The sequence below is a fragment of the Embiotoca jacksoni genome, unplaced genomic scaffold, assembly GCF_022577435.1.
Source record: "Embiotoca jacksoni isolate LCO1_2020_lvr unplaced genomic scaffold, fEmbJac1.0.p SCAF_12, whole genome shotgun sequence".
Taxonomy (NCBI): domain Eukaryota; kingdom Metazoa; phylum Chordata; class Actinopteri; family Embiotocidae; genus Embiotoca; species Embiotoca jacksoni.
Window position 1 is genome coordinate 11,496,250 of NW_027185252.1, and position 11,593 is coordinate 11,507,842.

The 11,593-nt window shown below is 40.0% G+C and overlaps 1 protein-coding gene across 1 annotated transcript; it reads left to right on the forward strand.

Moving 5' to 3' along the window:
* The first annotated feature begins 3,508 nt into the window (after positions 1-3,508).
* On the forward strand, positions 3,509-10,728 carry fam83b (family with sequence similarity 83 member B). Its single transcript, XM_069144071.1, has 5 exons — positions 3,509-3,580; positions 5,088-5,561; positions 6,755-6,919; positions 7,374-7,498; positions 8,143-10,728. The coding sequence occupies exons 1-5, from the start codon at positions 3,521-3,523 to the stop codon at positions 10,154-10,156; spliced, it is 2,838 nt and encodes a 945-aa protein (XP_069000172.1). The 5' UTR covers positions 3,509-3,520; the 3' UTR covers positions 10,157-10,728.
* The last annotated feature ends 865 nt before the right edge of the window (positions 10,729-11,593 follow it).

An 11,593-nucleotide genomic window follows, 5' to 3' on the forward strand; every position in this document is an offset into this window, starting at 1 on the left:
TTGTTGTTCTGGGTTTTGTACCCTCACGGTTGAAATGCACTTATTGTAAGTCGCTTTGGATAAAAGCGTCAGCTAAATGAAATGTAATAATGTAATACAAAATGTAACATGCAGGATGTTGTCAGGATTCAGCCAAGTATTTACAAAGCCATGCGATAATAATCTGACCTCTTTCTGCCGGCATGCGTTTCTTGTGCAAATGTGTTCTGTGGTTTCCTTTGCAGTAATATCTGAATTGCGGTGGTCATCCTTCATTTCCACAATGTTCCACAAACCTCCACATACAAACCAGACAAAAGGGTGTGTCAAACATATGTCATAAACTGGTTCAACAACTCCTTTGTTCTAATGTGTGCCACTGTAGAGATTCAGATCCAGCATCTACAGGTAAACCAGTAATTTAGATCAGCTGACGCCTTTGATTTCACGCGTTATGCGAACATGCTGTTAAGTCGCTTACAATGTGAACATTATTATCGTCATTGAAAGCGGTGATTACAAGTGATGTCAAGTGAATGAGCATGAATTATAAAATGCGCATTATAAACACTTGTCTCCGCAGGACATTCTTCAACGTGAAAAACTGTCAAAATACTAGCTTCTACAGTCAAACACAAAGCTTGGCATCATAAAAGATAATAAAAAATGCCTTTGAGACTAATTCATCCCCTTTTACATTTTGATCAGTTCCATGCACATGTTAATCTGTCGGGGCTGCGATGAGCGGCGTAGAGGTGCTTCCCAACAACACTCCACTTGCTGAGACTTGCCAGCAGGAGCTGGGAACAGCCTGAGGAGCTCATCATGATGATAGATTACGTGTCACGAAAGGTGACGCGACATTCTGCTTCGGGAGAAGAAACTCCCTGCGATTTAACACATACGTTACTTAATCTGCGCGCAGCGCGCGCACACACACACACACACACACACACACACACACACACAAAGACGCAACTGAACAATCGTGCAGAGATCTTGTTCATGCCTCTTTTCAAGTGCAGCGCTGTGGAACCACCAGAGGGTCCAGAAGGAATCTTGATAAAGAAGACGGTCGACATCTTAATGTTACATATCACGCATTGTATGATAGAATATCATGATTGCTTCAGCAGAGTTTCCTGTGAAGCTTTGTCAATAAATGTTTAATTTGGAAGGTGTGTGTGTGTGTGTGTGTGTGTGTGTGTGTGTGTGTGTGTGTGTGTGTGTGTGTGTGTGCGTGCGCGCAGTGGTGGGGATAATATCCATCATATTATGACAATGGTAAATTCATTTCCTAAACTTATCTCATTGATACATATATGATACAATGGAAAGGACAGGAAATGAAGTAATTCACTTTCATATATTGCTCACATTATTCAGGTAACTCACTAAGGACAGTTTTAATTTTTGTTTAAAGGGGGAAAAATAGTCAAGTAATCTGATAATCGTAATTTAACCAACATATTTCTTTCATCTTAGAGTCTAATGTTTCCTCTGATTTAGCAAAATAAGAAGCTAAATTGAAAGTATAAGTAAATAATTAGAATAATTTTAAACTAAAACACTACAAGAAAAATATGATGAATAAATAGCATTTTTTTTTTTTTTTTTTATTATTACTAGAGTAAAATGAGAAGATACCACTCTAAAGTTGCTTGTTACTTTACAGTAATGTGAGTTACACACTTTTCTTTGTGACCACTTGCACATTTTCAATTTCCCTGGCTGCTGGCTGTAGCTTCAGGTTCGTGTATGGATATGGACGCAATATCAATCATTGACTCTCAGCAAGAAAACTGAGAAGCATTTTTCATGACTTGTCAAACTAATCTTTAAATGATTAAACTGACTGGTTTCTCATCCTAAAACTGCAGATTCGAAGAGTGCCTGTTTAATTGTGCGTGTACGATCTGGGTAGTTGATATGCAAACCTGGACTGATGTGAAAAATGCTTTAGGGCTGATGACATCTACACAATATATATCGTGATATTTTGAAATATTCTTCAGAAATGCTTAATTTAACCATAAATAGCATAAAAATAACACTTGGTGTGATGATTCTTGTTCCTGCAACAGCAGTCTGCATTCAAACATTCTTCTTTATATTCATTAGTGGTTTCTATAGGAACAATGTTAAACTTGCATGCAAAAATAAAGACATCAAAATTTGGGTGGGTAGGGGGGGGACATCAAAACCAACACTTATACCGATAGTTATTGATACTCTTATTGTTGTTACAAAACATAAAATAAAGACATAAAGATTAGACGAGATTCAATGATTTCTTTTATTATTACTTTTTTTCTCCTGTATACACAGTAAGTGAGGAACAGGGTTGGCTATTGTTAAAGATGGTAATGATACTGCTTATTGGTCCAACACTCTAATGACACCCTACTTGGTTCTTTGTTTTTTTTGTTTTTTTTTTATCTTAAAAAACCCCAAAGAACCAAGTAGGGTTTCTGCTGGTTAGCCTCAATAAAAGCTCATCCTACACTCACATGCTTTCATGTATCACCTCAAAATGTTATGTTTTCTATTTTTCTATCCAACATTCCGTACATGAAAAATTTGAAAAAAAAAATGACACCTACAAGATACTAAAAATATATTGATCTGAAAAATGCTGAATAAAATTGAGTTGACTTCTACAAAACAACTACATTTATGAAACCCTACATGTATGTTTGCAAAGCCATGAACATAGTTTGTTCTGTAAATAGACATGAAACAGAGCATGCAAGTGACTCATTGCGACACACATCTGCTTTTAAAAAGTAATTTTTGCCTTAATGAGAAAGCTGCCGTGCAGATTATTTTTGCCATGATAAAGACATAATTAATTTTGTGTTTTAATTAATCTAATGTTACGTTGACCCTGTTTGAGGTGAATACTTGCTTAGTGAAATAGTTTCAGCAGCTTTTCCCTGTACATATGTAGATGTTCTACATAATGAACCAGTTCTCACAATTATAGACCAGATGTAAATTTATGAATGCAAATGTGTTTCATTCACTTACACATGAGATTTACCAAAACAAGTTTTGGATACCTCAACCTTGATATTTTAGCCACATTTAAGAAATCCCTGCAAGCATGACAAATATTTTTTTTTTAAATGGTTTTGTACATTTATTTCACCACTCTGTAATACAAAACTGGGACATATTGAATAGTCTTATTTTCTCAGCTTGTGTGCAGTTTCCCAAAACAAAACAGAATACTTGAAGGAGTACTGAAGTATTCATCGAAAACCTTTTTATAGTTGTCATTATCTTTTTTTTATCTTATTATTACCGGAGTGAACTTTGTCCTTGAAGGGATGATGGGAGTGGCGAAATGTCTCGAACAGGTTTACGGCTGCCTGTGAGTCAGTTTGGAGCCCGACTATTTGCATGTCAAAACGAGAGTCCACACCCTCCATCTGCAGAGACCGCTTATCATGTCGAGACACTTCCTCATCTTTGTCTTTTTTTTAGCTGGCAGAGAGCAGCTTCTTCGAATACTGAACATGAGCAGAAAGTATATTAAATGAGAGAGGGATATTCTGGGAGCAGTGAAGAGGATTTTCACAAAGTTCACAATCTAAATGTAAGTCACTGTTGTTGAGTCGGCGATAGCGGGGTTGTGACTAGCTGACTGTGCTTTTAAAGCCTCAGGAGGTGCACTCAGAAACAAGCAGCAGCTCTGTAGGAAACTCAAAATCCTCTCTTTCAAAAGAATTGTCTGAACAGAGGGACATTTGTGATAAAATGTGTGAATAAATAGGCTGTTTGTACAAGGCTATAGTGTGGCGTGTAGTTTATGATTAACTATGCAGATATCTGCTGCTCAGGCTTTTAATGTTTGACATACCTGTTCAGTACAGCACAGCAGCGTGCGAAGGATCTCTGACACCTAAGCTTTGTTCAAAATGTCAATATTTGAATCCATAAGCATAAAAGTAGATTCTCTAAAATCAAAACAAACAGAAAGATCACCTGTCCTCAGTGTGACTGTTTGGTCGGGAAAGCAACATTTTCTGCATAACCCCTGGCAGCGACAGTAAAATATGCACTATCTCATTCAAGTTCACAGCCGCACAGTGAAATAAATTCTATAGTAAACTGACTTCTTTGCTCTCTCAACATGTCAGAGAACATATAATCTCTACTGAAGTGAAAAGCTTTAATGTTTAAGCTGTTCCTTTGTTAGAGGTGTAAACACTTGGAAAGCTTGCAATGAAATACATCTTCCAAACTATTTTTAAGGGCTTTGGGCAACCTCCTTTAGACTTTGCATTACAATAAGGCAAAAGTATATTTAATATTCCTTGGTAAAAAATAAAACAACAGTTTACAGCTCTACTAACATCTCTTTAACTCCAGTCTGGTAACAGGTTCAGTGTCCGTAAAAGGTGAGTCAGTTTACATGATGAGGCTTGTTGAAAAGAAAGCTACAGTAAGGTCCTGATAATACTGTTGAAATGAGTGAAAGCAATGTGTAGGACTTGTACTTTATAAAACATAGTTCATAGTTCCTAATTACTTTCTCAAAAGTGAGTGAAACCTGCTACACCTTTAAAAACATCAGAAGCCATCAAAAACACATATTTAATTATTAACAGGTGGTATTATGTGTCTTCAAACACCATTCAGTCCAATTAAAAGTGATAGCAGGTCTGATTTGTTTAGACTTAACTTGTACAGTAAAAATATTTATTTTTTGTGACACTTGCTTTCAAAATCCTTTCAAATCCAAATGGTGCAGTAAAAATCTGGGCTAAGTCGTTGTTGAGGCAATCTGAGAATAAACAAGCCGGCTTATTTTCTATAAACCATGAAAAACCACAAGTGTGTTTAAACAGTTTCTTGATATGTACAGTGTGTTTGACAATTCCATGTTTTGTATTTTTACCTGAACTGTCTTGCAGCTTCACAGTATGACCTGTCCATGTAGTGTACTGTGGTTTAATAGAAATAAATTTTCTGCAAAGTTAACCATTTGAACTCTCCATGTACCACATTACAGTTTACTTTGTCTCATTAATCTTACTACGAGCCAACATTTTCCACCTGTTCCAATGTTTGTTCACATTGATTTCCATCATCTACGACAGGTCCTACTGCAGCAGTCTGGAGCGATGGGGTCTCCAGAGTTTTCCCTGCTGTCATCCTTGAGGGGGGACTTTAAATCAGAGGATTACATTCAGCCTCACTATAGGGAGTCATATCGCCTGGCAATCGATCAGCTGGTTAGAGACGGCAGAGACGGTTACCAGGAGTTTCTCAAGGGAGAACGTATCGGGAGCTTCCTCTCAGAGGACGAGCTCCTCTTCATCACCGCGCATGCAGAACAGCTGCCGCCTCAAAACCCCACGGAGGAACTCAATGGTCCCTCAGACACCCACTCGTCCTCTGGGACATACTGGCCCAACCGCTCGGATGTGGACACGCCGGATTTGGACTTAGGATGGCCGGAGGTCATGCACAACAAACTGCAGACAAACATAGATCTGCTCTTTCATCCACCGAGACAAAACAGCCCAACCATCAAAGAAGTGATCCGGAAACATATTCAGGGAGCAAGACAGGTAATCAAAACAACCTGCAACAATTTGCTAAGACGGAGACAGACAGAAAGAAAAAGGCTCCGATGTGTTCACATCGATAAAGCTTTGTCTCAGAGCTCCTCTACTATCCGTCACAACCACCTTTTCCCTCAAGGCAGTTCCCAGCATTTGTTGATCTCAGTTTTCAAAGTCAAGGAGTGTCTGCGGAGGTGGCTGAGGACAAAATCTGGTTCTGCAACTCTCCATCGTGTGAAGAAAGAGTGTGTAAAAAAACATTTTTACAGGAAAGCCCATCATTACAGAGCCATATGTTCACACCCCAGTTGGTTATTAAACTGCATCGAGGTGAATCATAGACTAGTTTTTCTTCTCTGAATTGTAGTTATTCAAAAACATTGTATTATTCGACTCGGGTTTTGCTACACTAGTTTGTAATTAAACCAGTTTATGCAACAGCTGATTGACAGGAATGTCTGGACAAAAGTAATGATCAGACCAGTTCTTTCCACACCTCACCGAGAGCTCATGAAACCGTCCTCTCTGCTCTCCGGGTGTGTGCAGTGTAAAATATAAAGCATTCTGGATGCAGATAAATATGTCAACAAAAACAACAGCTGCAAATGTCTCATTTGTCAAGACAGCAGTTTGGAAGGATTAAATCATATTAATTTGAGTGTATGCTGGATGTAGCATTCATGATTGAGAAGGACTAACACTTGTCATCTGAGGAACAGACGCATACCTCCTACACAGGAAATTAAAAGATGACTAGAAATCAGTTTGAGCAACATCCAATATAGTCACACACGACTTAATTACATGCTACATTAGTAGTATGACGTTGCTGCTTCATACTGGAGTTTCTCATTCTACTTTATTATGAACTTTTGTTGCAGCCTAACAGAACCTACACAGAAACGGGGAGGAAAGACTAACTTTATCCTCCAATACTCATTCAAATGTTCCAGCACTGACAGAATTTGTTTATCCCTCGTTTCTTCTTCATTTGTCTACATCGATCTCAGTAAAAGAATTTTGGCTACTTCCACGAAACGCTTTAGTCTGCCCGCCATTTATCACAACAACTTTTTCATTTGTCAGCGTCTGGCTGTCAAGACTTACATTTACTATTTATATTCATGTTGATGTCACAAGTAAAATCTTTGACGTGCCGAAAGTCGAGGAATCATGATTAATTCACTTTGTCTTCACAGGTCATTGCCATCGTGATGGACAAGTTCACCGATGTCGACATTTTCAGAGAAATTGTCGACGCATCAATACGTGGAGTCCCCGTCTACGTGCTGCTGGATGATTTTCATTTAAAAAGTTTCCTCACGATGGTTGAAAACCAAGATGTAAAACTTCAACAACTCAGAGTAAGTTCCTAATTTTCTGAATGTATTTCTTTGATTCCAACATATATGCAAATTAAATTTTGATGATGATTCAAATGGAATATTTTAAGGGTGACGAGAATAAAAAAAATGTTTTGTTAAAATGTGCTTCGACCTAGTCTAATCATTCACATTGCTCGATAAATTAACGTGCATACAAAGTTGAAAGTGTTTAGAGTTTTTTTTTGTTTACATGTTGGAGCCTCAGGGCCTTAATTCTTTGAAGACCTAGTTCCTCCTGTTAATGGGTGGAGTATTAATTACTGGCATGCGATTGTTAAGGGGGCAAACACCTTAAAACGCCCATTGATTGTTTATCAAATGACGACAACAACTCGAGACAAATATCAGAATGACTGACGTACTTATTACCTGCTGTAAAATGTAACAATGAAAAGTCTTTTCTGACATTTTCCTTTCTTTGCTCTGACCACAGAACATGAGGGTGCGCACCGTGAAAGGTCAGAATTACCTCTGTCGATCAGGAGCCAAATTTCATGGGGCAATGGAGCAGAGATTTTTTTTAGTTGACTGCGACACTGCGATTTATGGTTCATACAGGTAAAGAACACTGCAGAATATGAGGACCTGTGGTGGAGACCAGTGAGGTGTAACACTAAATGTTATGTTTTTACAATATTTACCATCATGCTATAAAAAAAAAAAACATGTGCTCTCTTCATTTCTTATTGATGTGCTGTGAAGCAGATCGTGACTAAAATTTGTTTATGAATTAAAAAAAAAAAACAAGGCAGCACTTAACAGTTCTTCACAAAAATTCCCACAGACTCGATAAATTGTTTTAAAATCATGACTAGTATTTTGCATTTTGTCTTTTAGTTCTTTATCCTAAAACTACTTGTGGTATTAAGTTTGACCAAGTACACGTGTATCTCAGAGGATTACTGGTACCAGTGAATATGGACTGTGATATGGAATCATCGTATCGCTAGAATTTACGATGATTTGTCGGTTTTGAACTTTACTACCATCTGCTGGATTTTATAATGTGCAACATTAAGAAGGCCAATGCCATCTTGCTCTATTGGATCCGCTGCATGACTCCGATCCGCTCCAAAATGCTATGGGTTCTTGGCATTGGCCCATAAAACACCTTTCCACCAAGTTCCATTAAAATCAGGCCAGTAGATTTTAATATGACAAACAGACAAAGTGACTAAACTCATTTTCATGTTTGCTTCCAGCTTTACTTGGTCCTTCGAGAAGCTCAATCTGAGCATGGTTCAAGTCATCACAGGGCATCTGGTTAAGTCCTATGATGAGGAGTTCCGTACACTCTACGCCCGCTCTACTGTGCCAGCCGAAATGTGTTTCCCAGAGGGAATGTTTCAACGCAACGGGCCACAGGGACACCAGATTTTGCCGAAAACTGTTCCGAAAATTGAGCGGAGGGATCAGTTGAGGCATACTCTGGACACAGTCTATCGGAAGACCTGCGAGAGGAAACTTGGCACGAGAAATATTGAAGGAAGGCTCATTGAAGAGGAAGATAACACATTTAGGCCTTTGCTTGAGAATGGCATGAGTTTTCAGAATAAAATGACCCAATTTCAATCTGCAGAAGCGATGAACTTCTTGAAAAGGCACAGCTACGCTGGGGAGAGACCAGATGAACAGATCCCACAGAACATCCGACCCAGAGCAAGCAACTGGAATATCTCCACAGATACAGGAAACGGCATGAATAACTACTCCATGGATAATTATTTACAAGTGCCACAGATACACAGGGGTCAAAACATGCGTCAGTCTTACAATGGCAATGACAAAAATTTTGTGTCCATGCAGCAGAACATGCCAACATTGGAGAAGACGTCCAAGTCCTTCATGCGCACGTGGAGAATTGAATCTTACCTCAAAAACCCCGACGCCGCAGTCAGAGACTCGTGTGACTATTTAGACCAGTTTGAACCGATGGACAAAGCTAGCTCCTCCATGCAAGGAAGGATGAGGTCCTCCCTTGTTTTCAGGCCCACCATCCCAGAACAAATTGAGCAGAGCAGACACATAAACAATACTTCCGTTGGTGTCGGCCCCTTAGCAACACCTAACACCCCTTCGCACTTCTCATCAATGCAGTGGAATCCAGCGACAGGTGAGAACAGAAGCAACAATGAAGAGCTCATGTTAACGAGACAAAGTCTACAGATGTTGGATGACGTTCACAACAATCCAGGCTACAGTCCAGGTAGAAACTCGTACCACTCCACATATGCCAGTTTAGGGAGAAATAAAGGTGGACAGATGATCACCAACCCCGACATCCTCTCAGACAGCTGGCACAAAAGACATAGTGTGGCAGATCCAAGATCGAACACGCATGAATCCTCTGGCCACATGTATGGAGCTTTTGCAAGGATGCAAGTGAACAGAAGCACAGCAGGGCTCAATGCGCAGAATGGAGGATATGGGTCGAGTCTGAGTGGAGATCAGAGATCTGTCTCCCATTATGATGTGAAGAGCACAAAGGACTCCAATAGTCACATTTGGCAGGAGGCACCATCCAGGACTGTGTCTGCAGCAGCTCTGGATGCGAGTAACAAGGATTTGACAGATAAATCTAACTGCACAGGCTCTCAGCAATTCCTAAAGAAGAGTTCAAATAAATTAAGATCTTTATTGAACATACCACAGAAAAAAGAGGGTTCAATTAAAACCATGGAAACACAAAGTCTCAAGTCGTGCGAAAGCACAGACACCTTAACCGCTGAGGATGAGGAGAAGACATCATACGGGGCAGAAAAACTTCACCGAAGCACAACCAATTCTGCTCGGTCCTCCTCGGAGCGCCAGGAGATCAGTCTCGAAGATGACCATCTAAAATATTCAAAACCGCGATTCGTAACTGAGGAAGTCCGGCATCCACCACAGAACTCTTTCCCCAAAACCACCGCACAGAAGAAAGCCACCGTCTTCGACAAAAGCGGGAGGCTCGGCCTCGATGCCAGCAGCCGGAGCAAAGATCGAGGAGCCGACAGTCGCCTGTACAGCCGATTTGAGCCCCTCTACTCCACTGAAAAGAAACACTCTCTCGGCGCGACACACAGCTTTGGAAACTCTCAGGAGAAAACAAAAATCCCTCCCAGAGGTGAGGCAGCAACTGAACCCAACTTCACCCGAGCGGCACGAGGACACCATGAAAATAAGGTGGAGAAATTCTTTCAAAGAGTAGGAAACCTCATACACAAGAGCAAGTAACAACAAACGCTCCAGCAGAACGCGTCCTCTACACAGGTCACTTAATACAGATGCACATTTGACCGGGAATGTTTTTATGTGTCGCTTTGGACTATTTTGTGTTTACTTTGAAAAATGTTTCTTGCAAACATAGTTTACATTTGTTTTCTGCTCATATGCACAGTTGAATGCCAATGAAAAGAGAGTATATCTTCTATGAATACATGTTGCAGACCTTCATATAATTATAGCACTGTAAAGCCGTCGTTGCGTCTGTCCACACATTTTGAATTCAAACCTTGTCAAAATGTGTTCGCAGATGTCACAGATGTACACAAACTATTGCTACAACTGGAGGTGTGAACGCACGCCGAAGTGCTGATACTACACTCGGAAGATTATTCATGAGTGTTTTCGGCAAATCAAGGTTAAGACATCGCTAAGGTTTTTGTCATGCGGGCTAATTGATACGCATGATGAAAAATATGTTCATTTATGCATGAGGTTGTATTAATTCTATGGGGGTTGCAACAGCACTGCAAATTATATGTTCTGCTTTTTGAATAAATGTTTGCACCAAATCTCAGGAGAAACAGAGAACACGCCTGTTTGTTTTATAGTCAGCGGAGATTCAACATGTACCGTGAGCGTGAATATACACGACGTGCCCTCAGCAGCCACTCGGGGACAAATTCAAGGATTTCACCAAAATAGGGGATCAATACTTCACTCAAGGCACAAACCTGTTTGTAGGAACCTACGTTTATGAAACGAGCAAATTATGCTCCCAATTATGTTGTACGATAAACACAATAGGTGGCCGTGTGATGTTCACAGGCAATTTTCTTTTGAATGAATGCGCCTCACTGGAGATGGGGGGGGGGGGGGGGGGGGGGGGTGTTGATGGTGAGCGTAACACAAGCTTGAATGCGTGTGAAGCCGACCCCAATGTTTCCCTGTCAGCTCAACATAGTGCTGACTGTGACAGAAAATAGCCACAAAAAGGTCAAACAATGCTGTGGTCTCTACAAGAGGATACTGAACTGCAAAATGATGCCGATTCGTCCAGCATCAACATTTCTTCAACGTGCAATTACACTTAGTTGCCCGTTTAAATTCCTGAATCAAATGCAGTGGAATCCAACAGCCCTGCAATAAGTCTGGTCTTCGAAGGTTCTACGTTCAGTTTTTCCGCTTTAGAGTCAATTGTATGATCTCTTTGAATGGGTTAGGGTTGGATTGCAATATACTGAGTTTTTTTCATTATCTTATTGAAATGAATTGGTTCGACAAAACAATGGAAACATCTGTCAGAATAACATGATACAGTTCACAATCATCTTCCCAAAAGATCTCAGTTGAATCCACACCTATTTAAAACAGCCTCATGTTGCATTAGACTACATTAGTTTTAGCTACGTCTCCCTAATATACTGGAAACTGAGTGTACATCAAATA

Bases quoted from the DNA above. Each gene is read 5' to 3' on its own strand.
- fam83b (XM_069144071.1), top strand. From the start codon at position 3,521: ATGAGAGAGGGATATTCTGGGAGCAGTGAAGAGGATTTTCACAAAGTT. The intron at 3,581-5,087 runs GTAAGTCACTGT...CATCTACGACAG, and splicing joins ACAAAGTTCACAATCTAAAT to GTCCTACTGCAGCAGTCTGG. The intron at 7,499-8,142 runs GTAAAGAACACT...GTTTGCTTCCAG, and splicing joins GCGATTTATGGTTCATACAG to CTTTACTTGGTCCTTCGAGA.